Below are 27,860 nucleotides of genomic sequence, written 5' to 3' on the forward strand. Positions count from 1 at the left end.
TTGTCTTTGAGGGACCTGGATGTTCCTCTGCCAGATGTTCAGGTACTTGAGTGGCCCCAGGTTCCGCTCTAAACAGTAACCCCACCAGCCCTGACTCTGCCACACTAACAAGAGTGAAGAGAAGAGGACAGGACTTTTCATTAACACTGATAGCCCCAGTGTGGGCCAGGAGCCATTGGATAATGGAGATTGTTCTGCTCCTTTGGCTCTTTCTGCTGCAGTGGGACCTGGTTTCCCAAAAGGAGATATTTCATTATTTCATCCTCAAATGGAACACCTCACCTTTCAAGCCAGTGCCTGTGAAATGTTTCATTTAAATGCACGGGGGCTCTCTCATGTCATTGACACAAAGTCAAAAGGTTCTGACCAAAAAATTTGCATCAGCAACAGGCAGAGTTTTGAACATTGGTGTAGAAAATTAGAGGTTATTCCATGTGCCCTGCAACAGCAGCTCTCATTTTAGTCAGGAAACATTGGATAAGAGCATTTCTACCATTCAGACCCGTAGTCACATGGATCCACACCGTTTTGGTGGTCTCTCTGAAAAGGTCATTGCTTCAACCCTCCCTCTTGAATCATCTCCTGACCTCGAGACTGAACACTGGTCACTTGTGGTGACCAGGGCTCTCTATTAGGGATGAACATGTAATTTAAAGAAGACCTACAATGCTTTGCTGTTACTTTTTGTGACTATAATGTTGAAATCTTACAAGTCCTTATTCAAAATGGGTGAGGTGAGAAGTTGTGATGTAAAAAGGTCATCTCTCAGCTCAGGCATCATGATGCTGAGGTTTCTATAGAGAATGTGAAGCTGATGTCACGCCGCTTTGCGTTGTGGGACGTCGGCGCCATCTTTGGAGGAATGCAAATGTAAACAGTGGGGAAAACGGAGGAAAACGAGCAAGAAGAAAAAGAGAAAGAAAAAGAGATGAGGAAGACAGACAAAAAGAAATGGAGAAGGGGAAGGGAAGGGAAGGAGGAACGTATCATGATAAACTCAAATTTAACGAGAAACAAAGGTACACAGAAAAACTACAACTTATTAACGGTGTCGATCCCTAACTTACGTTTTGCCGTTAAGGGACTGGATTCAAGACCCAGATTTACTCCCTCCACTGACTTATCCAGACATCGTGAACTATCTCGTTTTTTGTATTAGTGCATATACTACTGTGGTATTTTTTTTACACAGCAGTACTGTCCCACCATGATTACTTGTAAGCGACTTTGGGGAACTTTTTTAGGGAGACAAGCAAGTGTTTACATCCGCGATCCTCCAAAGATGGCGCCCAACGTCCCACGGCGTGACGTAACTTCACATTCTCTATTGGTGCCTTCTTCATTGATGATGAAGTGACATCATAGATATTGTCATCCACTTCAATCATAGTTTGTTCCAAGCAGGAAAAACTGAGCATGTGAACACCATGGCAACACATGGAAGTGAGGGGCAGAACAATGAGCCATGAGTACACACCCAAGACAATACAACAGTGGGTCAGGGACAACTCTGTGAGAATGTGTTTCAGGCAGAGCCAGTCAAACATTCCTACATGCAGAGACCCAAAAATCGCTGTCAACACACAGTGGCCATCCAATCTAGCAGATCTTGAGAGGATCTGGCAGAAAATCCCCAAATCCAGGTGTGCAAAGCTCGTCACATCACACCCCAACAAGATCTGAGACCGTCATCACTGCCAAAGGTTCTTCAGCTAAATCCTGAGTAAAGGATCGGAATACATATGTCAATGTGAGGCTTCAGTTTTTACTTTTAATACATTTGCAAAAAAGTATAATATTGGGTTTTCAATTTGCCATTTTGAGATTTTACAGTGCAGACTGACAAGGGAGGACATGAACCTCTAGAATAAAGGTGCAACACAACAGATACTTAGAAACCCATAGAAACACAAAGCCTGTGTTATATACAGTAGTAATGTGTGGTTTAGCGGTGAAGTGCATTAGGCTATATGTTAACATCCAGAGAGGAACACGTGACAGCAGTACTGAGTGAGCGGGTGTGCATCAGTAGGACCATGTGTATTCCAGGTTGTCACGTGCAGAGTAACCCCTAAGTCCTGTTCTCTGATAGCATGATGAAGATGTCTCACCTGAACAGGCTCAGGACCGGAGCCAAGTCACAGTCCTGATCACTGAATCACCTTTTTTTTTTTTTACTGTTCAGACTTGACAGTCCAACAGCTCACAGGCATTAAAGTGAGTTCCAAGCACTCCTTAAATTCTTTCCTCCACATTCCTCACAAACCCGCATCCACCACTGAGTTCAGCATGAAACCAAAGAACAGTTGGATTTTTACCTTAACGTCCATTGAGACACAGACAACCCCCTTTTTTCCTCTCTCTCTGCTTCCTGTAAACACAATAATTCATTCCCTGTAGCCTGTATCCCTTATTGATCCTTTGTGCCAAGGACTTCTGCTGCTTTATCATTCAAGGCAGATGCTCAAGCACACACAACTTGACTTTTTCCATCTGCGTCATCTGACCTTCTTCTTAAAAATCACATGCCCATATTTTTCCATATGTTAACGTGAACAATTTATCACCATTAAAACGTTCCACTGTGTGAAATATGCCACAATATACCACTGTGCAAGCAACTTAAATGTATCAATATGTTGTTATTTGCTGCTTGTCATCTCATTAAATATATCTGTCAGGGTTGGGTGAATGTGGACCCAAATGCAGACGCCAAAGGTGAAGAGCAACAAAAAGTATTTATTTTACTAAAAAGCAGGTAAAACACAATACGGAGGTCCAAAGTCCAAAGAAGAAGAAAAACAACACAAAGTATCAACTAAAAGGTCAACCGGCCTAAGTCCTGGACAAGCTCAAGATCAAAGTACAGAAGAAAATGAGAAAGTACAACACAGAAGACAGAAAACTGATTCAGCTACTATTTGTTTCAGTATATGCTGTACATACAGTCCCCCCAGCCTTTGTCAAGAGTGATGTTCACATCTATCTCACCTATTTTATCAGTTACAAATATACCCTATGGATAAATGATGATCAGTTAATGAAACTGCATTTTTCCCATTGTAATTTGTATATTTAAAAAAAAAAATTGTGATGGAATTTTTATCATATGTTGCAGCCAAATTTGTCAACAAGATATATTTAATTAACTTATGATGATTTGTTGAAACAATATACATTTTTTCCAAATCTGCATTTTATTATTGGTTATTGATTTTTTGACATTCAGGAAAAACAGTCTCAGACCTTTAGATTCAAGTTAATCTCAGACTGGCTTCAGGTGGATATATGCTACTGGATATGTACTGTATGTGTTTATGTAACAGCATATTTGATTGGACAATACATTATATGTGATTTTTTTGTGTTTTTATTTCTAAAAGGTTTTTCATCCATGTGCTCTTATTTCATATTTATGTATGTCAATGATGGAAATTCAATATAAGAATAGTACATATTTCATTTATGGATGGGCCAATGACAACATACTGGTTGTGAAGTCCATGCATTATTTCAGGGACATCTTTCTGTTGCTGCTGAATATTTTAAAATTACACTTTCCAATGCGGAGAATATACCACAAACAAAATTCACCTTCACTGTATTGAGGTGAAAGCAGAAATCTCAGGGTAGATATTCCACAGCACTATTTGCACAGTTAGATACCATTAGAGATAAGTAAAAACGTATCATTTGTTTGGTTTTAGTTTAGTTTGGGGTGGTATTTTGATGAACCGACACTCTAATCCTTATACATGATCTTGTGTCAAACAATTTCAGTGTTTGCTTCTGTTTGTCTGCGACACGTATACGACAAATTGATGGTGTGGATGTGCAAAAGAGAGAGTGATCGAGGCGTGCTTCTCCCAGACATTAGTCTGTCTCATTTGCCTTAACACCTGTCAGGCCACATTTGTTTATGCTGAACAGATGCACCATCAGGACAACCTTTTACTTTATTAAATGGCGGTTTTTCAGACTCTGCTCTGACCTCAGGACTTTCAGATATTCTCGGAGAAGAAGACCTTGCAAAACGATGACTCAAAGCCATGTTCTCACTGTTGAGTCATTTGACTGCTGACTTCAAACCAACTAACAGCTGCTTGCAAGTGGAAAATACATGGCAAGTAAACAATTGCGACATCAGATGCAGTTTAAAAAACAAACAAAAAGATTTGAAAACTTGGCATGAGTTTTACTATTGATTATGTGTCGCTTTATTGGTTAAATGGAAATCTCAAATCCCATTTGGGCACAAATTTAAACAACGTTCCGGTGTCAGAGCTGTCTGGTTCCATTATCTTTTATGTGAAACTAATAAACTGCCTCCCCTCTAACGGATACTTTATTGTCATCTTGAGTATTTTACATATCCATTGTAGCCTACATCAGTCATGCTTGTCTGGGTTTTGTGGACGAAATCCAATTTAGTTAAGCCTGCTGTATGTAGCTATATTAGACTTTGTTTTTTTGAGAAGTCATAAAATGATGACTGTAATAACTGATTAAATACATACTATGTGTCAATTTAGGCCTAGAAAACTACAAAACAAAATTAATTTCCACCCACTATATTCTTCTCTAATGATTATTGAAATAATTAGCCTGCAGCTTTAGAGGGACATGCTTAGATTTTAGATAGACTGTTGTTTGTGTCATACCTGTTCATTTCCAGTTGATGGCAGCAACACAGCTGAGGAGGATCTAATCTCCTCCTGATAACGAAGCAGAGCAAGAAGAGGAGGGCGGACAATGAAGACGTTTGTTGTATAGAAGAAGAATGAGACGTTCGTGTGCAGTTTGTAAAATACTAACTTAGATATGGATAAGATTACCGTAGGTGCCCAAGCTTTTATCCACCTTTCTTTCTTTTTTTTCAGCAGAAAGATGTAGTGGTGGTGTGTTTTTCAGGGTATTCATGTCAGGTCAGTTGCCCGAACAATGTGGATTTTTTTTATTTATTTTCATTGTTGTTGAATTCATTTAAGATTGTTCAAGATTTAGAAGGTTGTTTAGTCTTCACTACAACAACACCCTCATATAAGAGGAAGTGGATAGACCTTTAAAGTGGGGTTATCAGTAATCGTGAAATAAATAAATACGGTGATACTATCACTATAAATGCCATAAGAGTGATTAATTAATTTGGTGCTTTGTTGGTTCCATAGACTGTGGTTGGTTCCCACAAACGTTCGCTGAGTTGCAATATTTCCGATGGTCCGTGAAGGCGGCAGCAGCGGATGAAGGGAAACCTGGTAACGCTGTGACAAAGCTAACGTTATCTGTGCGCCGCTGCTAAGCCCCGTGAACGCATCAGCTTTGTCAACATGCATTTAAATGTCGATGCGGGCTGTCTATCGTCTCACCGTCACCTCGTAGCTTGTTTTAAGGCCTGTTAACAGATTCAACCATGCAGCCGAGCTAGCCGGGCTGGCTGACTCTTTTTTCCTCGTCGTAGCTACTATCAGTTGACCAGCTAACCAGAACGAGTTGTTGTTGTTGTTAGCTTAAGCTATAGCTCGGTGAATATGGCGATTGTGTCTGGCTCCTGTGCCAGGGTGAACGGCTCCAGAAACGGGCCCTCCGTCTCGGCTACGCCTTCTGGGTCCAGCGGGCAGGCTCAGCCCATGATAGCGGTGTGGGAATGGCAGGACGACCTGGGCTACTGGCGGCCTTACAGCGGCCAAGTGAGCGCCTACATCGAGCGGTGTCTGTCACCGCGGGGCCACAGAGGAGGAGCACCCGGCTCAACGAGCATCTGTCTCGGACAATCAGACCCGAGCCTGTCGCCTTATCTCATTGACATACCGAGCTTGAAACAGTTTCGACAGGACACGGGTGAGCATATGTCACGCACAAATGTCAATTTCACGTCAGCTTTCATTCATGATCATGTTATTATAACGTAGTGCTTGGAAACCTGTAAATACACCGGGCCCTGGCCACGTTAGCCACTTAGCGTTAGCCGGCTGGGCGCTGTTGTTTTGATAAGTCTTAACCTAGCTGCAAGCTAAGATTAGCCAACTACAGGGTGAAGTTGTGAAGTTAGGCGATTCTGAAATTTCTTCCTGTTACCTAACGTCAGCCAACCAACGTTATTGCTTTAACACGAAACTTGGGTGGCGTTTGTAACGTTAGCATATTATTTTGGTGTTTTTCTTTCTTTTCTTTTTTTTTAATCTCAGTTGATTGATTGATTGATTGATTGACTGATTGAGTGGCAATATAAATGCAAATTAACAAATGTAATTTGATGTTAAAACAGGCTAGTTGTGTCAGAGCTCCTCCAGACAATGTTAAGAGATGATTTTCAAACAGAACCATAAAGCAGCATCAGCCAAAATGACTGAAGTGGCTGCCATGAGGGATGAGCTTGCATTAAAGCAGGGATTATATGGGATTTACATTACTGACATTTTCATGGAATATTTCTCATCTTTGAGACCTGGACGCATTTCTCTGTTATGTCCCCACTTTGACATATAGCTGAAATTGTGTGTCTGTTTTTTCAGGGTTCAGGGTTTCTTTGTAGTACTAAACGGTAAATTTATTGTGCAGACAGGAACTCCCAATATGGAATAACAGACACCATGACAGACGAATAACACAATAGAAAAGCAAGACAATCATCCCAAATGATATACTCATAGATTACATGTAAAACTTCTGTAGTACAGCTGTAGGTCAGTGCATTCATTGGAAGTCACCATTGTGTTTTTCAGGAAAAACACGATCAGTCCGTCGGTCCCTGTTTGCCCAGTCCTCAGGCCTCGGCAGTGGTGTTTACTGGGAGTGGGCCAACGATGAGGGAGGCTGGACTCCATACGAGACGCGGACCTCCATCCTTTTGGAGCACAGCTACCAGGCCCGGCAAGGCACTGCAGATCTGGGCCCACATGGATACAATTACATAGTGGACCTCACATCTCTGGCCCAAGTGAACAAAGCAACAGGCTTCAGGCGGCAGGTGCGACGTCAGTGCAACCTCCCGTACCCGCTGGCCTCCTCCGGCCCCCCGGCCATCCCCTCGGGCCTCGCTTGCTCTTGTCAACAGTGTTTGAGCCACAGTAGCACAGGACCCATGCCCAGCCGTTCACGACATTCCTTCACATCGGGGAGTCTGAACCGGCCCAGCCTCCAGGGGACGGGGAGGGCTGCGGCGGCTCACCCCACTTCCGTCTACTCGCCGTACCCCAGGAGACCCCTCTCTGTCGGGGGCATGTCTTGGGGCAGCCCCTGGCCTCCACCGCCCTCTGGTAGTCAACTGGCTGCGCCGCTTCTCACCAGCTCTGCCAGTGCAAATGGGTTAAGGTTGGTATCTGACAATCTGTGTTGGGTTGTGACATTAGTTTGCGGTTCCACACACACAGATTAGAGCAACACAATGGCAGCGATGTGTTCCACTGAATCATTCAGCCATCAGGGGATGCATGACATCGACAGCTCTCCACCCTTCCCTTCCCTTTTGCCTTTCTTTCTCCACTTTGACCTATCCTGTAAAACAGGAATGACTAAACCTGATTTGTAGCTGCAGCCCTGCAGTGGTGTGTGTTTTCAGCCTTGCTCCTAACAACATAGAAAAACTGCTTTCAAACACAAAATTGCCTACTGATGAGATATTATAAATATGCATTCCTTCTTTCTCTTGGCTCTAATTTTATTTTCTTCCATATTTAAGTTTCATTTAGTCTGTTCTTGGCCACTGGAAATCAATAACGGCACTGTGTAGTGATTGCTCAGACTTCTCAGTGGTTGTTATGGAAGGTGCTGCTACCAGTAATAGATAACAGTATGCATTGTGTTGCCTCATAGTCTAACAGAGCTCTGCCTATTTAGCATTCTGTGACCTCGGAGAGTGTCAGACCTTCACTTTTGCACACTTTCTGTTGTAGTTTTTTATTTTAAAAAGATACTTGCCACATTGCACATAATTTCCACTCAAAATTCACAATGATGAAGCAGAAATGTTTTTAGATATTTTTGCAAATTAATTAAAAATCAAAAATTGAAGGCACTCACTTACATAAGTATTGAGACTGTGATCAGATGGACCTTTTTTGCTTCATTTATCCTTGAGTGTCTAGACCTTGATCAAGGCCGTCCTGTGGCAAACCAAACTTATTGGACAGTCGACTCGAGGCAGGTGTAACCCTGCATATAAGTGCACTTCTGAGTGTAGATCAGGAAAAGGGGATACAATCTGTTCTAAAGCGTCTTTACAGGAAAAACCAGCTGGAAAATGGACCATCTCAGCAGTGTACCATCAGTACACTGGTAGAGCAGCTAGAAATAAGCCACTCTGATTAAAAGGTAAATGGCAGCGTGTTTGGAGTTTGCTCAACAGCATTTAAAAAATCCTCTGGTCTGATGAGATGAAAATTGAACTCTTTGGGCAGAACTCCAAACGCTTATGTCTGGCAAACAGCAGGCACTGCTCATCACCCAGCTGATACGGTAGTGGCAGCATCAGGTTGCTGGGTGGAGGCTGCTTAGCGGCAGAGACGGGGAGACTGGTCAGAAATATGATGAAACCGGGCCAAACACATAGAAGTCCATGAAGAAAACCTGCTGAGCCTGGGGTGAGGATTCAGCAAGGCAATGGATGCAGCAGAAAATGCTCAAGTGTCTTCAGGACAAGTGTCTGACCGTCCTTGAGTGGTGGAGTCGAAGCCCAGACTTTTTAAAAAAAAACAACAACCCTAGAACATCTGTGGAGAGACCTGAAGATGGCCTCCCATCCAGTCAGACGGAGCCTGAGAGACTCTGCCAGGAAGAATGGGATAAACTGCCTGGATCTAGTTGTGCAGAGACTCTGAGCTGTAATTGCTGCTCAAGGGGCCTCTACAAAGTGCTGAATCAAGCCTCTGAATACTTCTGTAAATTAACAGCTCACTTTTTGATTTTTAATACACTTACTCAAATATAGCTTTATTTATAAGCTACTGTCCGTACACCATATGTAGCTTTCAAGTTGCATGTCATTCTGTGGTTACTATTGTAGCCTGCGTAGTGCATCCAGAGACTGCTGGGCATGCAGCCCACTGTTTCCTGTGGACAGTAGGTTAACTGATGTCAAAAGTGGCCTCATTTTATCAGTGACACGTTTCCACCTATTGTGTTACCACATCCTCTCCTGTGGGTGATGAGGGTAAATGATTCCTATGGGAATTTTTTATATTATTGAATTGTTATTTCACAACTTTTTTTTTTTCTTTTTCTTCAGGCTCTACTTTTTTTGTCACTTTGCACATTTGAGCATTTGGTTCCCTGACTACAGAACAAAATCAAAGATAAAGAGGATTAGGGCTGCAGCACTTAGTCACTGAAATGATGAGTAGCGCAACAGAAAACGACAATTATCTCGATAACTGATTAAGTCGCTTATTTAGATAAAATACCAAACATTTGTTCAACCCCAGATTCTACAAAGCAAAGTGAGGATTTACTTTTCTCTGTTTTACATAAATGTCATATCCTCCTCAGATTATTAGAAGACGTGGCATAGGGCAAATCCTGTAGGGTATTTGTCACTTTTTTACAGAATAATTGTTGATTGAAGAAATGATGACCAGATTAACCTGTAAAGGAGATAACTGCAGCCCCACTCTGAATTCATTTTAGACTTCTGTACTAAGAATTCTTCTTTTTCCACAGTAAACAAATGTGTCGGGTGTATATCTATCAATATATTGGCCGTTGAGTCACTCCACACTCCACCACACATGCAGTCAGTATTGAATAGTTGTTAATCAGTCTCAGATCCTCACGGTCGTTTGCTGCCCTGTTTGAAGATGGCCTGTTTTTCAGACGCTTAAGTAAAGTTTGCAGTTAATTCAGGAGCAGGTTTTAATTTCCTTTCTTGATCTGGTGCCAAGGCCATTTCCTAATGTCACTGTACTTAAAACAGTCTAATCCTGTGAAGTGGACTGGAAACTTAAATGGTTCTAATGGTCTTTGTTTTTCTCTCTCTCTCTCTGCTTCTGGTTCATTACTGCTGTTTTTTTCTTCCCCTAACTGACTGTTTCTGTCCTTGTTTCCTGTCCTGCAGTGTTCCCTCCATCTCTGTGCAGCTGAACGGATCCACCAGCGTGAGCTCTGCCCTGGCAGGTAAAACGGGCCACTAACCATCCATCCTCACTGTTACCTCTGCTCAGTCTGCTCTGCGCCACACGCTTTGAGTTTGTTACAGGTTTTATTCGGTGATGAACACCAGTGGTTTATACTAGGGATGGGAATCGAAAACCGGTTCCTCTTCGGAACCGGTTCCAACTTGGATCAATTCTTGGAATCGTGTGCGTGTCTGCTTTAACGATTCCCTTATCGATTCCGTTTGGTTCAGAAACTCGCGCATTAATTGATTAATGACGTTACGTAACGTTCCGTTAAAATCAATCTTCATTATAAATGAGGGTGCTTAGTGTTTATATCCACATGTCACCGTTTGTTCTCCCAAAATAAAGTTAGTGGCGTGTCTGTGTGGAGCGGAGCTGCTGACAGATGCAGCTGACAGTGACGTTTCCTCATCACTAACCTGTGAGCCAGAGCCACCCTCCGGTCCTCCCTCCCTCACGTCGTGAGGACAGGACAACGTCTCCTGAACAGGCTACATGTCTATTCTTTCTGTTTTTCTCTCTTCATTCTAATCACTTCCTTTCAGGTTTTGCTCGTAGCCAGGTGAAACGGTAGCTGCGCCCTGTGTCTTTTCTCTGGCGCGCTCTCTCTCTTTCGCTCGCTCACTCGCTCCGCATAAAAACGAACGTTATGAAAACAATAACTAGTGAGAAGATACAGATGCATAAAAACTATGTAATGAAACATTGTTAAATTCCTCCTGTGAGCACAGCTGGCCCACAGCCACAGTGGTCTAGTGTTAACCTGTCCAGGCAGGTCGGTCCTGTCAACTTTTTTAATGTCAGAGCCATTAATGCAGTGTTTTCAACCTTGGGGTTGGGACCCCATGTGGGGTCGCCTGGAATTCAAATGGGATCGCCTTAAATGTCTAGTAATTGATTAAAAATAAATAAATAAATAAATAAACTAATTATTTTTCACAATCTTAAACAACTATATTCTTGATATATTCACTTTCTTGAATAAATCAAGATAAAATAAAATGCAGCATATACAAATATCTGAGCTTGCTCATCTTGAATGAGGGTCACCAGAAATTTGTGATGTCAAAAGGGGTCATGAGCCAAAAAAGGTTGGGAACCACTGCATTAATGCAAACAAACCCATTTCTCTTTTATTCCCTCACCCAATGAGAATCGATAAGAGAATCGATAAGGAATCGAATCGATAAGCAATATCGATAATGGAATCGGAATCGCTAAATTCTTATCAATACCCATCCCTAGTTTATACGTGCCACCCCTCCCTCTGCATGTGTCCTGTGGGTGTCGGTCTGTTTAGGAATAACATGGAGGAGGGAGTTAAAAATTAAAAAAAAAAAAAAAACACACACACACCTCGAAATGTTAAGCAAGCTTGAAAAGCATAAAACTGAAAAGAGTCAGGGGAAATGATGTCCCTCTTTATTGCTGGAGCCATCAGAGAGTCTTCAATTCAGCAGGGAGCAACATAATGCAGCGTGTTGGCTCAGTAAATAATGAAAACAACTCCCACTCAGGAGGCTTGTCTTCTATTGAAAGCCTACACAGGTTTCCTTGTGTTGTATAAACCACTTGGCCCTGGATGCAAAGGATGATTGACTTCACTTTTCAGTCTTCACATTGAAAGATAGTAGCTGTCCCACAGCTCCACCCACCTTGGTATTACTCATACGACAGACACAACACATCCTAATAAGGTCAATCTGTTATATGGATTTCCAACAGATCAGCTAAATGATGCTGTGAAGACGTATTGATGACATTGATGAATTTCTTATGACACAGCAGTAACACTGGTTGGCATTATTTGCAGAAAGCTGAAGGTGCTGCAGTGTTTCACCTCATTCACACCCAGTTCAGGAGTTACACTACCCAATAGTCTGTAGAAGAGGATTGTAGGCTCATAATTTGACCTCAGCAGTGTGAGTCTATGGATCCAGCCCAACATTTCTTGAGTCAACAGTCTAGACTCTCGGTGGTTGTTGGTGTAACAATGTCAGGAATGTTTCTTGGCACAAATTAGCTCCATTCTGACCACAGAAACTTCCCCTGGAACCAGGAACTTTTCGAGGAACTATGTGCAGGTCGACCATAGGAATTCAAGGTCTAAATTTCCCCAAAAGTCCCTGGTCAGAGGGCAACGCTTTCCGAAAGTTCAGGAACATTGCAGGGGTGAGCGCCTCAAAACTGGTGAACACTTTGAGCACTCGCCACATTTTCTTCCACAAAATAGCCTGCAGCTGCGAGCTGACTGTTTTTGTTTTGATGAAAGACAGTCTTTTTCATCGTGATTCAAGATGAGGTCCCAGAACAAAGCTTATGACAGATGGACTGATGACAAGGTGCAGGCCTTGCTCAGCATTCATGCAGAAAACGATGTCCAGCGGGAACTGAAGTCTTTGGCCCGCAACAAAAAGGTCTGCACCGAAATAACAATATCCATACAGGTAAACGGCCTGATTTGCATAATCTTAGTTGGACTTTAGAGCTATGTTTAGTTCCAGAAGAAAATGGTCGAAATGCACCTTTTACTTCAATACCAATCAGTTATTGTTTAAATGGCACCACCTTAGTATTGTTGGTTGCCATGGCTACTACCTTTATGATAATGTCATAAAGCACAGCTGGTTTCCTCCCTGGCCTCCAGGCCTTAGTCAAGTCCAACAAAAGGAACGCCTTTTGGGGCGTAGTAGAGTAGAGTAGGAGATTGATGCCATGAATGTGCAGAAACAACATGACGTAATGATGACAACATGAAGCAGAGCGTTAGAGGAAAGTTTTCACCATGTTGTGAAATTCATGGTACGAAGAACTGAGGCCGTTGAGGAAAATAGGAAGGAGCTACAGCCACCCAGTATTGATGTGGTGTTCCTCACTCAGTATAAGTCAGAATGGACACCTGGGGATTTTGATGAACTAAAAACTAAAAAATGTTTTGGACAACATGAAAAAAAAAAGTTTTTAATATGCATTCAGTATTGAAAAAAAGCTAACATTAGTGTCTGAATCACTGGTGCAAAGTTGGTATCGAGAGCGTGGATGCTGTGTGCACTGAGCTGTCGCCTCATTACAGTCAAATAACCAAACTGACACGCACGCCAGTCAGTGATGTTGTGTTCAATGCTCATTAGTCAGTAACAAACATTAATGGCAATCAGTGTCTTATTGTATGCACATTGTTTATTCTGTCTATTCAGCCATGTAAAGTAAACATTACGCCCTCTATTACTGTCAGAGGGAGATTTGACATGGTGACAAACATGTATCTATCTTTTTGGATGGTTGGATCAGCGTCATGCCAAGTGATAAAAAAAAAAAAGTCCATTAACATGAATGTTTTTCTCACTAGGGAATATGGCATCTGTTGTGGTAATGTTGTCATAGTCAAATGCTGAACACCCGAACCTAATGTAACAGTGTGGCACAAGAGAACAGCCATTAATTCACCAATGTTATGTTATGTAACAGTGTCTGCCTTTTTTTTCAGTTTTTATATTGAGAGTTGACCTTTAGACACCAAAAGCTAAACTGTTTACTAGTCTGAAGAAAAATATCCTTCATTGCTTCGAGTCAAGTTTTTATTTGTAATGCAATTGGTGTACTAGTTTTTTTTCTCTCTCTCTTCAGAAAGTGCACAATGTTGCTTTAAATAATTTCATCACCCTCCTAATCTCAGATCTGCAGCGTCTCAGTCTCATTGTCAGGCTGTTCATGAAGATTATTGTTCTCATCGTGTAAACCATTTCACATAGTTCACTGATTGATTGGTCTGAGTCTCAGCTGCTGGTCGCCATCACTCCTCAGTGGATCGCTTGTCTTAACAAGATCAGCTTTAAAGGGATAGTTCAACATTTTTGGCAAATTTGCCTATCGCCATAATCCCTATAGTCATAGGGGTAGGTGCATTACCTTTAATTGTCGGTGCATGTTGTTTTGAGATTGGCGGGGCAGAGACGCGAGCTGCGCAGGGAACACAATGGAGGTGAATGGTACAGTTCCCCTGTTTCTCAAAACTCATCAAATACACAATCCAACAACTTCAAAACGCTCTTGTGGACAAGTGTTGACCTGCACATTCACCACGCTATAAAATAATCATGTATAATTATGTAACATGACGACACATGAAGCAAATACTTAGAACTGCTTGCGCCCAGCAACCCTGTCTGGAATGTAGTTCCGGGTATGCATTTGTCTTGAAAACAGCTCTGTCTTGCAATGCTACATTATTATTTCATAGCGTGGCGAATGTGCAGGTCACAACTTCTCAACGAGAGTGTTTTGGAGTTGTTGGATTGTGTATTTGATGAGTTATGAGGGACAGGGGACTAGTACCGTTCACCTCCATTGTGCTTGCTGAGCAGCTCACCGCTCTGCTCCGCCGATCTCAAAACTGTAGGGATTGTAAGGATTATGGTAATAGGTGAATTTGCCAAAATGTTGAACTATCCCTTTGAAATAAGCTCCGGTTCATAGGCGACGCATACACTCGGGTCAAGTGTTTAACAAAAAAAAAAAAAAGGTCAATGTGGTTTTTAATGTGAAGGACTTAATGCTGTGTGTGACTCAGTGTTTTGTGTGTTAAAACGACAACAAAGGGGGTGGCAGTGGAAGCATCAGCTTCTGCTACATTTCTCATACCTTTGATTTGTTCCTTTCTACTCCTGCATCTCTCCACTTGCTCTCAACCCTCACCTGCCCCACTCTGCCCTGCCCCCCCGTCCTGTCTCGCCTCAACTCAACCCACCCCACCCCACCCCACCCTACCCCCCCCGCTCCAGGCATGGCCTCCATTTTGATGTCAGCAGTGGGACTCGGCGTGCACTTCACCACTGCCCCCCTCCCTCAGCAGCAGCAGCAGCAGCAGCTACAGCAGCAGCTACAGCTACAGCAGCAGCAGCAGCAGCAGCAGCAGCAACCTGCTCCTTTCTCTCTTCCTCCTCCTCTCCTCCCCCCAACCAGCAGGCCCAGCAAGCCCCACAGCAGCAGCAGCAGCAGCAGCAGCAGCAGTTCAGTTAGGAGAGCAAAGAGGCAGCACAGGAGAGGTAGCTACCACGCCACCTGCCCTTCCTCCACCTCTTTTTTCTCCACCGTTCTCTTTTGGTCCAGTTGTCATTACCATAGGCTTGAGGAACATTTCATCCCACGTCAACTCACATCCCATTTGTCTTCAAGCATTCACAGGGCGTGTTCACACTACTCGACTTTTTTTTTGCTTTAAGTTGGGGTAAAAAAAAAAAGTGCTGCTGCAACTGCATATTGTGCTATTTATCAAGTGAAGAGATTAGTCTGTGAAAACCTTTGACCTCGGCTGCTCTCGCCTCCAGTTCCATCCCAGTTGTCGTCATCGTCATAGCAGCTTTACCTGCCATAAAACCTTGCATCTCCATTAGTTGTTGCTCAGCCCTCAATGCAAAAGTGCAGCGCCTCCCTAACCATCATAAAAGAAACTGGTGCTGGGAGAGTAGTGCTAATGCTGCCATACGGCTGCACAGATCTATCATTAGCATGTTTAACTCAACCTTCACGTTTGACAGGATTTAAGAAAGTCTACAAAACAACCTGAGTACAGATGCTTTTTGGGTGGTTGACGAAAAAAACTCAGAACCTTAAACTGGGAGTCTAGTTTCTGTCCAAGCAGCAGTGGAGCTGCTGTCAAGCCTCAGGGTGGAACAACATACTAAAAGCCTTAATGTTGGGTTTTACTTTTGATTTATTACCCATCTGTAGATCAACAGGTCATTGTTATGAATGGTCATATAACACATACATGCCCCAGGAGCCACTGCTGCTGTGATTAATCCGCCAACAGAGAGCTACTAGTTAAAGTCATTTCTCAAAGAAAATAGTGTACCTTCAGCTGCTTTTCCTAGTTTTCTCTGTGTATTATGAATTTAACATATTTTTTTTTACATCATGGCAGATCCTCAGACAAAACATTTAATTACCTCTTTGGTTGTGGAGAACTTTCAGGTTTTGACTCCTGTCACAGACAAAACAATTTGTCAATTAACCCGGGATAATGAACATCAGATTAATTAATCATGAAAGCAATTGCACTTAGGAAACTGAACATCCAGGCAGCTTAAACAACCTTCGGAGAAACTCGACATCATACTCTTCATCCGGCCTGGTGTACATTAAAGTGGTTTTTGCTCCATAAATAAATTAATGCTGTTTGCTGGCTGTCAACAAACAAAGCAAGAGAAAAAGGCACAGTATGTGTTTTGATGCAGTGCAGCTCATTTAAATTGTCTTCCATGCTTTGTTGCTCATCTGTATAATGAGCTTCATTTCATCGCTGCCTCTGTTTTTCTGCCCATTTTTATCTTCTTCTTTCATCTCTGCATTGTCATGACACTTCCTCCACTCTTAAATGTGCCACTTCCTAACCTCAATACCTGCATTTGAAATTGACAGTGGACACCTGAGATGTTTAAAAAAAAAGTCTGGAAACTGATCAGTTATTTTTTCCCCTCATCTTTTCTTGCTAACTTCTTAATATGTTAAAAATCCTGGATTAAATGAAGCTGGCTTCTGTTATAAACCCATTAAAAACAAGACACCTGAAGATGAATGTCTAGTTAGAGTCTTGTATCCTAAACAGACTTGACACTCATGAGTGTGTATGTGAGAGAAAGTGTCTGCGTCCATCCCTCATGCTGCTCACTGTCATTATTCATCAACGCTGACTGGTTCATTCTGTTATCATGCATTCATATCGTCTCCGTGGTTTGCAGTGTGTGTGTGTCTGCATGGTTTACATCAGCCATTTCTTCAGTTTAGGATGTCATGGGAGTGGTAGAAACATATGGTTGATGTGGAAATGTGAGATTGTGACTCACTTGATGTCAGGAAGACAATCACGTCATCTCATCTCAGCAGAGTCTCATAGTTTTGTGTTGTCTTCTTTTCCATGGCAGCCGTTAGGACTTCTTGTTGTAGTATACGGCCTCTTGCAGCTCATTCATTTTATTTTTCCCCCTGCTTTTTCCCTCTTCCAGCCTCGGCTCCGAGACCTGAGGATGTGATTCAGCGCTACATGGAGGTGGTGGCAGGAGTGTCAGATGAGGTAAATGGTTGGTCAGATTCACAGACACTTTATTCAGTTTTAGCAGAGAGTTTTAGACTTGTCATCGTTCTTACAGCTTTATGCTGTCACTGGTCCCAAAATAGATGAAGAAACATTTTTTACTCATTGACTGACGCTCAACACAAAATTCCCCCTGTCCTCATCAGGACTGCATCATCTGCATGGATCAACTGTCCAATCCATCCGGCTACGAGACGTCGTCCACGGAGGAGGGGGGCCAGAGCATCCTACCAGACACTGTGGGGAAATTCATCAAATGTGGACACACCCTGCATATGCTCTGCATGCTGGCCATGTACAACAATGGAACAAAGGTACAGAGCGCATAGCAAACAATGCTTTTTAATTTATGTGGATAAATTATGTCCAGATTGATCTGGGGGTTCTTCAAGAATGATGCAACTGACAAAGCTCAGAGATAAATTATATTTAGTCTGAATAGAGAGCACGTCTTAGACAAATAGTCTGACATTTTTGAAAAACCATTTGTGTTTTTATTCCTGCTGACAGGCGGAGGACGACAAGATGGGGTGATTGGCTGAGCTTTAGAAAGCAGGCAATATTGATTTAAAAAAAAATTTAAGAATTGAGATTGGAAAGGTCCTTTTTTACACATGCAGCAATTTTTTTGTTGTGCAACAATTTGTCAACAAGCTCTTTTTCCACACTCAATATTATCATGTTATGCAGGTGGTCATTTATTCCAGAAGCATTTGTTTAAGGCAGTGGTTCTCAATCTGTGGGCCACACAGGTATTGCTTGTAGAAAGAAATCATTTGCAAAAGGTACAAATTTGGGGAAGAGATTTAAAAAAAAAAACAACTCTTATTAATATTGTCCATATACAGTATGTTTTGAAATGAAGTTCTCTTTAAAAAATATTTAAAAATGTTCACTCCTTTTTCCTTGTAAGTAAGGTCTCCCAATAATTGGAACCTTAATGTAGTCAACTGCAGGCTCATATACTATAACTTTAGTGTACTCAGACGAAGACTTGATCATAATGGATGGCTGGTTAGCAACAGGAAGAATTAAAGAGAAAAGGCTCAGGACAGAGATGGTGAATTGACAAGTTTTCTCTCCATATCAGACAGGAAAAAAAAATCGAGCTTCCTCTGCTCTCAGTTCTAATGTTCGATTGTTGCAATTAAAATTTAAAAAAAGAGAGTCCTATGAGAGGTTATTGATTTTATTTTCCATATTGTTATGAGTCAGATGTAGGCTGCCAGCATTTCCACCAGTTCATTTATTTAACTCTTCCATTTGAGACTCACTTTTTTTCAAATGGAAGAGTTAAATAAATGAGCTTCCTCCTACTTAACATATATATAGTACAGATACTCGTGTAATACTTGTTCATCACAGCAGAGATGCAGCGACACAGTGACGGAGGGAATAACAAAACAGAAGTCATCTGGGGATCAATGCATATTTGATCAACACTTACCTGGTTTGTATCGACCGGCGGTGTTTAAAGGGCTCTCTGGCCGCGTTCTTGTGTTCAGGACGGCAGCCTGCAGTGCCCCTCGTGTAAGACAATCTACGGAGAGAAGACCGGCACGCAGCCCAAAGGCAAGATGGAAATTTACAGCATCGCCCAGTCACTGCCCGGCCACCCAGACTGTGGCACCATCCAGATTATCTACAGCATACCTCCTGGCCTACAGGTAATGCTGCACACTTTGACAGCAGATAAAGTATGTGTCTGAAAATACACGCTACAGCAGAGAGCTCAAATACTCACTCAAGGGACTGGATCTGGAGTTTCATTATAACCCTCCACATGTCGAGAATTTATCTTTTAATCCAGCCCAACACATTTTTTCCCCCTCCTTTTTGATTTTTCTTTTTAGCACTTTGATTCACTGCAGCAGACATGATACCTCCAGTCTCCTTCTGAAGCTGAAACAAGAAGAAATTTGTGTCCAGATTTTGGAGGATTAATTATGCTTTCCTGGAGTTGAACATCTCGTCCACAATTAGAAAGCTGCTGTTCTCCACTGAACATGCAGAGCAGTGTGACTTAGCTTCAGAGAGTATTTTGGAAATGTGTGTTTTTTTTATTAGCAGAAAATATTGGTATTTGCTAAGGCGATAACAACCCAGTCAGTGGCCTTCAGGTAATTGGATTTTAAAGTTCCCCTCTAGAGATGTAATATTAAACTATGTTAAAATACTCAGGCATGATTTAGTATTTTTATCTTGGTTTTCTTCACATAGCAGACGTCTGAATCCATTTTTATGAGACTATCATTAGTTCACTGCTGTTCCCAGTTTGAAATACTCAGCACTGACTGCTTATTTCCCTAATGTTCTTTAAATATGATACTAAGACTACAAACTTAATTTTTTGAAGGAGGGTGTTTAAATTGCCTGTAATTATATTGTTTGAAATGTTTGAAAGATCAAGTAACTAGACTTGTAGTTTTTTGGGGGGCTTTTTTGTATTTAATGGTAATTGCAGACAGACACAGGAAACGGAGAGAGAGTGGAGACCTATGGCAGCAAATTTCATCAGGTGGCAGAGAATCAAAGCTGTAGTACGGTTCACTAATGTAACCCTGGATCTTAACTCATTGAGTGCCAACCACGTAATTTCTCGTTTTTCGTTCCCATGCGTTGAGTGCCAAAAACGAGATTTCTCATTTTTTGCTTCTTTTTTTTTTAATTATGAAACTAGACACTTTAACACACCTTATGTGTACATTTGGGGACTCTACGACGAGCAGAACTGAAATAGATGACGATCAAAAACTCATGACAGCTCATAATCTGGAAGTTTTCATCATAACTCAGCTTTTGCAAACGGAGTTCTGCATGTGGATGCAGCAGCTGCTCTGCTCTCACCCGCGAGGCTGCAGCAGCTCGGAGCTGAACAGGAAGCTCTCAGCCGACAGTCCCGCCCGGTCTTCATCTCGAGTCCTCCCCAAGGTCCTCTCGCGGTAAAATGTGATGATCCCTCGGTCAAAGCAGACCGCCGGTGCCGACCCGGACCACAGAAGGACCGCAACCCGAGCTGCTGTGGCCGAGAGACCATCACGTTCCGCGGCGAGAGACTGTGCCACGGCACGGTGCGTCTGTGTTATTGTTGTTTAGTGGCCCCCCCCGATGGTGGTTTTGTGAATAGAATAACATTTGTTGTATATATTTACTTACACGAGCCCTTTGATCCAGAAATGCGAGTGTCAGAAGAGCGACAGGCACAAACAGAGCACCTTATACCTCATAAAAGACGCTCTATCTCCTTTTCTAGAAAAAAAGGAGGGATTTTGGTGAAACCCAGCCATGTTTAGATTGACTTTTCTCAGGAACAGAGGCACGTAGAAACAAACGGTTTGTGGCCATTTGAAGCAGAAAGTTTCACCTTTCAAATGAGGTGGCAATAATATAGACTACACTGTGGTTCTACAAAAATCGTCAAAAATGGTCTAAATTGCCGGTACACTTGACTAACACTTTGGAAAGGAGCGCGGCACTCAATGAGTTAAAGGGAGTGTTGCATTTTTAGTCGTTTTTAGCCTTAAAGGGATAGTTCAACATTTTGTAAAAATTAGAAACTATGCAGGATATTTACCTTATGTTTCATTTTTACCGTCATTAAACAGCTTCGGACTGATTGTGATGGTTGATCAATGACTTGTAACTTGTTACAGGGAGAGTGGAGGCTCGCTTCCACATGGTGGTTGAAAACCAAACCTGCATTATCAGAGCCTCTGACCCGGTGTCACAGCTCTCGTCTCGGTGGCGAGTCCACGACACAAACGCGGCCTGAAAACCGCAATCTCTTGTTTACTACACAAATACACACATCGTATCATGTATGTGGTAATCCATCGATCCCCTGATTGATTATGAAAGGCTTTGTTGAAAACAAATGCACACGACCGGGAACAGGCTTAGCAAAACAGCGGAGAAGTGATAAGTGAGTGATAAAAGTCGTATTTTGATCAACATTATGTTTTAAATTAATCACTCAGAAACCCCTTCAGTATGTATGGAACCACTCTGCTTCGTTCCATACATACTGTCAGGGTTTATTTCTCCATAAAAACCTCAGAACTTACATCATCCCTTACTTACGACACATGAAGCAATTCCTCAGAACTACTGGCGCCTTTGAAATCACTCACCAGCACTCATGTCTGGGATGTAGTTTCAGCTATGCATTTACCTCGAAAACAACTCTGTCTTGTAATGTTACATTTTATTATTTCATAGCGTGGTGAATGTGCAGGTCACAACTTGTCCACCAGAGCGTTGTGGAGTTGTTGGATTGTGTATTTGATGAGTTTGAGGACCTGTACAGTTCACCTCCATTGTGTTCACTGAGCAGCTTGCATCTCTGTCCCGTTGATCTCCAAACAATATGTACTGATAATTAAAGGTAATGACCCTACTCCTATGACTATAGGGGTTATACCACTAGGTGAATTTGCCAAAATGATGAACTATCCCTTTAATGTGGCCACACTAGCAAGTTTCACCACATGCAGCTGTACTACTAGCGTGTCTGTTGGAGTTAGTCAGCTGTAGAAGGGCTACGTTAGCCCAGTTTAACCTATGGCAGCTCCTGACGGCTCCTGTTAAATGTCTTGCTGCCACGGAGGAATTAAATTCTGCACTTGATAAAAAGAAGTCAAAAGCACTTTCAGAAGTCCTAACTGCAGAAATAGAGCAGGAACCAAATTATTCATCAAGCTGCCAAGAAACGCCAGCGTCAGTGGCTAAAAAGCCAGAGAAAATTATTCAAATCAGTCCAATGAGGCTGAGTGAAGAGGATGTGACTGATAGACAAGACTCTGCATGAATGTGGGAATGAAGTTCCGCTTTAATGAAAGTATTTCATGTTCCTTTTGAACAAGAGGAAAAAGTTTGTATCTCAAGGGAGGTTTCCCAGCAGCGTTGGTCTGGAGGTCTGATGTGTCTTTAAAGTCTGTTTGTGTAAACAGGTGTCAGAGCAGGGCCTTTAATGATCGGGCCAGTGCAGAACATTACAAGGAAGCTGAACATTAGAAAATGGCTGGAGGGCAAACTGCCGTCTGCACAGTGATACCCAGAGATCTCCAAATAAATTTTTAATAGATTGATGCTATGGAAGAGCACTCTCCTCTGACCTATTGTGCACCGTTCACACAGACAAGCCTCTTTTATTACATTTTTTGGGGGCAAAAACTTTAATTTCTTTTCTTTTCCTGCTGTAACGATGAGTGAAGATAAAATTCAGCGAGGAGCAGTATACAGCACGAATCCAAAGTTACAAGAGCTTGAACCTGATTTTTATCGAGCCGTTAACAACCTACAAAAGCTCAAGTTATTAGATTATTTTATGATTCCAGCTGATCTGAGGTATTAAACTTTATAACTTTCCATTCATCAGTCACTTTTTGTCCTCCACCAGGGTCCGGAGCACCCCAACCCAGGACAGCCCTACACCTGTAGAGGCTTCCCTCGCTTCTGTTTTCTACCAGACAACGACAAGGGCAGGAAGGTAAAGAGACAACATATTCTATATCTAATTGTTCCTATTCAGTCTATACTACGGTTGTTCAGTGTATGTTTGCGAGTGTGTATATATACAGTATATGTATATGTTTGTGTGTATATACTGTATATACAGTACTATATATACACACTGGTGTATATATACAGGGCCGTTGCTAGGAATTCTGGGGCCCCTGAAAGAATACTAAAGTGGGCCCCTGCCCCCTGAATTTTCCACTTTTTTTCTACGACTACGTATGTATTATCACATTTTATTAACTTTGTTTTGATGCTAATGCAGCATTATGATGAGTATTAGTCAGGGTCTTATGCAGAATAATTCAGTCATACAAAGATTAGACTACTGCTGTTTTTTGTGGGCCCTACTGGGCGCTGGGCCCCTAGAGTTATCACCTTTCTCCTCTATACAACGGCCTTGTATTTATAAATAAAGTATGTGTATGTGTAAACTCTTTGTAGACTAAAACTCTGACTATAAGGATTTGATTTTAAGTGGATGCTATTTTGTGTGTAATTCATTTTGTATATAGAATAGGGATCCCAGGAAGACTAGCTGGCATCAGCTAATGGGGATCCATAACAAAATAAAAACAGATAAATAAATAAATAACAGGTCACTGAAGAAAACAGAAACTCTTTACCGGTATCACTTTCCACCTCCGTCTCAATCAGGGTCTGCATTCAGGGGATTCAGACTCATGCAGATATTTCAGGTGGCAGGGTTTCATGAGCTCAGAGCAGAGAGGCACAGTCGCACCAGTCTGACACATCAGGTGCACACAGCTCAGCGCTATTAACGCACGACTCCTTATAATGCTCCATCAGGGTCGAAGTGTGTTTCTCTGATTAACATTTTGTGCTCATTATAAAGCTGCGTTGTTTCCATGGTGAATTAGCAGCTCATTTCCCTCACGCTGGTAACAGCAGCTGTACACTGGAGCTTTTATAAATAATCTCTGATGTAATTCACTAATGGAAAATTGGATTAAATTATTCCAGTTGTAGATTCTCGGTGCTGCACCTCAGACTCGCTTCCATTGTCAGACTCCCTGACGTGATGCTGTCGGCGCAACACTGATTTGAAATAATGAAAGTATCCCTGATCGGACAAGAGCCTCTGCCGCAGTGTGGTGAACTACAGGAGCTTTTCTCTGCTTGAAATCAGAACAGTGTTTAGGGAACGCCATTCATTTCAATCACTTAGGCAGCATGTCTGTCCTGATTAACTACATAATCCCATTTTGGCTGAATTGTTTGTTTGTTGGCTGTTACATCTGTGTCTGCTTGTAATGACAGCTCCTACTGCTCTGTGGGCCCCACGGACAACAGAGGCTGCTTCCACAACAATATGCTTTAGCTTTAAGACACAGCTGAGTTTTGGAGACTCTTGGAAATGATACCAGCCTGTATTAGTCTGAAATCTCTGGGGTGACATCGTAGTCTGGGCGGTGGAAGTGTTGATCTTAACAAAGGTTGCAAAGGAAGTTGAATAGTGCATTCTGATGAAACAGCTGCCTTTGCTTTTCCTCATTATCCATCAGTCCTCCTCATTAGTAAAGGAGGAAGACATCTCTCCTTTTCTCATGGACAAAGTGTCTCAGTAACTCCTCGATGGACCTTCTTCGAATTCTCCAAATCAAATGTAAAAATCCAGATGTTGATATCAGGTTCAGATCACTTGTTCTGTCCAATCAACAGTACAGAAGCAGTTTCATGTCACATGATAATTAAGGTAGAAAACTCATGTGAGGAGCTAAAATGAGGGAGGGGAGGGTATATCTTAATTTTAATTTAAAAACAAAAATTAAGTTGTATATTTGTCAGATAAACACAAAAGATTGTGGTTTATATATATATATATATATATATATATATATATATATATATATATACACACACACACACACACACACACACACACACATATAGCAGAATGTACATGTTTCCTACCTCGAGATATATCTCAAGGTAGGAAAGATGTACACTTTGCAAGGTTGGATACTTGTTTTGCATTATGCCTGCAGTGGAAGACCTTATCAGACTCTTGTTGCAGGTGGATTCAGCGATATGGGAATAGTTGTTATTTTAGCCCAGTGGCACCAGATCATTATGGTGCACGTGTCCTTCCAACTTTGCAGAGTTTTAAACCCTGACAATCTAGTTTTATATATACTGTATATATAAATATAAAACTAGTGATATTTGATGATACAGTGGGTACAGAAAGTATTCAGACCCCTTTATATTTTTCACTCTTTATTTCATTGCAGCCATTTGCTAAAATCAAAAAAGTTCATTTTATTTCTCATTAATGTACACTCAGCACCCCATCTTGACAGAAAAAAACAGAAATGTATATGTAATTTATTAAAAAAGAAAAACTGAAATATCACATGGTCATAAGTATTCAGACCCTTTGCTGTGACACTCATATTTAACTCACATGCTGTCCATTTCTTCTGATCCTCCTTGAGATGGTTCTACTCCTTCATTGGAGGTTACAACAGAATTTCTGCAGCACTCAAGGTTCCTAAGAGCACAGTGGCCTCCATAATCCTTAAATGGAAGACGTTTGGGACGACCAGAACTCTTCCTAGACCTGGCCGTCCAGCCAAACTGAGCAATCGTGGGAGAAGAGCCTTGGTGAGAGAGGTAAAGAAGAACCCAAAGATCACTGTGGCTGAGCTCCAGAGATGCAGTGGGGAGATGGGAGAAAGTTCCACAAAGTCAACTATCACTGCAGCCCTCCACCAGTCGGGGCTTTATGGCAGAGTGGCCCGACGGAAGCCTCTCCTCAGTGTAAGACATATGAAAGCCCGCATAGAGTTTGCCAAAAAACACGTGAAGGACTCCCAGACTATGAGAAAAAGGATTCTCTGGTCTGATGAGACGAAGATTGAACTTTTTGGCATTAATTCTAAAGTATGTTTGGAGAAAACCAGGCACTGCTCATCACCTGCCCAATACAAAGGGCTGCAGTGATAGTTGACTTTGTGGAACTTTCTCCCATCTCCCCACTGCATCTCTGGAGCTCAGCCACAGTGATCTTTGGGTTCTTCTTTACCTCTCTCACCAAGGCTCTTCTCCCACGATTGCTCAGTTTGGCTGGACGGCCAGGTCTAGGAAGAGTTCTGGTCGTCCCAAACTTCTTCCATTTAAGGATTATGGAGGCCACTGTGCTCTTAGGAACCTTGAGTGCTGCAGAAATTCTTTTGTAACCTCCAATGAAGGAGTAGAACCATCTCAAGGAGGATCAGAAGAAATGGACAGCATGTGAGTTAAATATGAGTGTCACAGCAAAGGGTTACTTATGACCATGTGATATTTCAGTTTGTCTTTTTTAATAAATTTGCAAAAATTTCTACATTTCTGTTTTTTTCTGTCAAGATGGGGTGCTGAGTGTACATTAATGAGAAATAAAATGAACTTTTTTGATTTTAGCAAATGGCTGCAATGAAATAAAGAGTGAAAAATTTAAAGGGGTCTGAATACTTTCCGTACCCACTGTATGTCATCGTACTGACCCTGATAATTGACAATCCTGCACACTCTCTGCCTGTCTCTCTGTTGAAAAGGTGCTGGAGCTGCTAAAGGTGGCGTGGATGCGACGCCTCATCTTCACCGTGGGTACGTCCAGCACCACCGGAGAGCCCGACACGGTGGTGTGGAACGGCATCCACCACAAAACGGAGATGATGTCCAATCTGTCGGGCCACGGCTACCCGGACCCCAACTATCTGGACAATGTTCTTTCTGAGCTGGCCTCTCAGGGCGTGACAGAGGACTGCCTCAAACCGCCGGTAGGAGCCGGCGGCGGCGGCGCAGGTGGCAGCAGCAGCAGCAGCAGCTAGGTTACAGCTCCCAGCTTCACACACTACAACTCACTGCTGACCACCGAATAAACCCTTCGAAATCCACCTCTGTGGCCCGGGTGGAGCTAACATCCACCTCCGTCTCTTATGTAGTCTAAGTCAGCGCCTGCCCAAATCTCATTGAGTGAGCGAAGGGGAGAGCCGAGTAAGGGTCTTAAAGCTTCTTCGGATGGGAGCCCAGTGGAGTGCTGGCTGAGAATAGTTAATGCACCACTACATTCCCTCTCATCACATATGCCAGGAGACCGAACTCTGAGAAAAATGAGGCCCCTCTTACTCCGAGCCTCTTTTATCAAACCTCCACAAACTGGAGACTTCTTTCTTTTTCTTTATTTCCATAAAGCCTCATCTGTATCCCCTTGTTCGGTTACCATGAGAATGGCAGCTCACACTGGGGATGAAAATCTCATTAAGCACTTTAGTTCTGACGGTGCATTTATCGGAGGTGTGTGATTTCCCGGTAAAGGGCAGTTAACTTGTTTCAAATTGGGAAGTTATGCAATTTAAGTGTTTCTGCAGAAAACATTTGTGTTTAGCACAACGACACACTGAAACTTTAGTAGCAAAGTGAGTATATACTATTTGATGAGAAGGGGGCAATACTTAACTGTTGTAAATAATAATAATAAAAAAACAAACATGAATGAAACAAAATTATGTAAAAGGAAAAAAAAACAGGTTGTGACCACACATGCCAGTTAAGGAGGATAAAGTTGTATATTTTTTAACATTTGACCATCAATTGTCCTATTTTATTCCCTAAACTAATTTGATAAGCAGATGTCTGATGCACTCACATTGGTGATTTTTCATGTTTTGAATTTGCTGTTGCCGTGCCTGCGGATGTCCCCGCAGGCCTCGTTTTTGTCACTTAATTTGTGAGTTAGTGTTGCCATGTACGTGAGAAGGGACAATTTAACATCGTATATAGCTGGACAACCTCAGACCTTCTGCCCAAACAGATTGAATGGGTCGCTGAATTTTAGGGAGGAAAAAAAAAAAAAAACGCTCTGGTTGAGAAGATTTTTACAGTGTGACAATCAAGGTCATTGAACTCGTCTTGATTAAATGAGACGTGTGAAGCCCTGGTGGGCATGGTAATGATCCCACCGGCTTCAACTCACCTCCTGTATTTACATACATCATTCTGCTCACAGTACTGCACTACAGTCACTGAACTGAGTTACGACATGTATACAAGCAAAACTGGAAAAAAAAAAAAGTCTGCAATAAAGAAATAAGGCAAAACTAACCTCCGACTTCATTATTGCCTTTTTTAAA

The 27,860-nt window shown here is 42.1% G+C and overlaps 1 protein-coding gene across 2 annotated transcripts; it reads left to right on the plus strand.

Annotated features, from left to right (window-relative positions):
• The first annotated feature begins 5,268 nt into the window (after positions 1 to 5,268).
• On the plus strand, positions 5,269 to 27,831 carry dtx2 (deltex 2, E3 ubiquitin ligase). Of its 2 annotated transcripts, XM_085798309.1 has the most exons (9): positions 5,269 to 5,838; positions 6,723 to 7,311; positions 10,049 to 10,107; positions 14,894 to 15,157; positions 17,117 to 17,184; positions 17,352 to 17,519; positions 18,711 to 18,872; positions 22,604 to 22,693; positions 26,283 to 27,831. In XM_085798309.1, exons 1-9 carry the CDS (start codon positions 5,529 to 5,531, stop codon positions 26,556 to 26,558), a joined length of 1,986 nt encoding a protein of 661 aa, XP_085654435.1. In that variant the 5' UTR covers positions 5,269 to 5,528; the 3' UTR covers positions 26,559 to 27,831. The 2 variants fall into 2 exon arrangements, with proteins under 2 accessions (XP_085654435.1, XP_085654436.1); XM_085798310.1 differs by lacking the exon at positions 14,894 to 15,157.
• The last annotated feature ends 29 nt before the right edge of the window (positions 27,832 to 27,860 follow it).

This window comes from Trachurus japonicus, chromosome 14 (assembly GCF_045865225.1).
Source record: "Trachurus japonicus isolate A0001 chromosome 14, Traja_1.0".
NCBI classification, from domain to species: Eukaryota; Metazoa; Chordata; class Actinopteri; order Carangiformes; family Carangidae; genus Trachurus; species Trachurus japonicus.

Excerpts from the sequence above, each read along its gene's own strand:
- dtx2 (XM_085798309.1), top strand. The coding sequence starts at position 5,529 with ATGGCGATTGTGTCTGGCTCCTGTGCCAGGGTGAACGGCTCCAGAAAC. Across the intron at positions 5,839-6,722 it reads ACAGTTTCGACAGGACACGG|GAAAAACACGATCAGTCCGT; the intron begins GTGAGCATATGT and ends TGTGTTTTTCAG. Across the intron at positions 18,873-22,603 it reads GCATACCTCCTGGCCTACAG|GGTCCGGAGCACCCCAACCC; the intron begins GTAATGCTGCAC and ends GTCCTCCACCAG.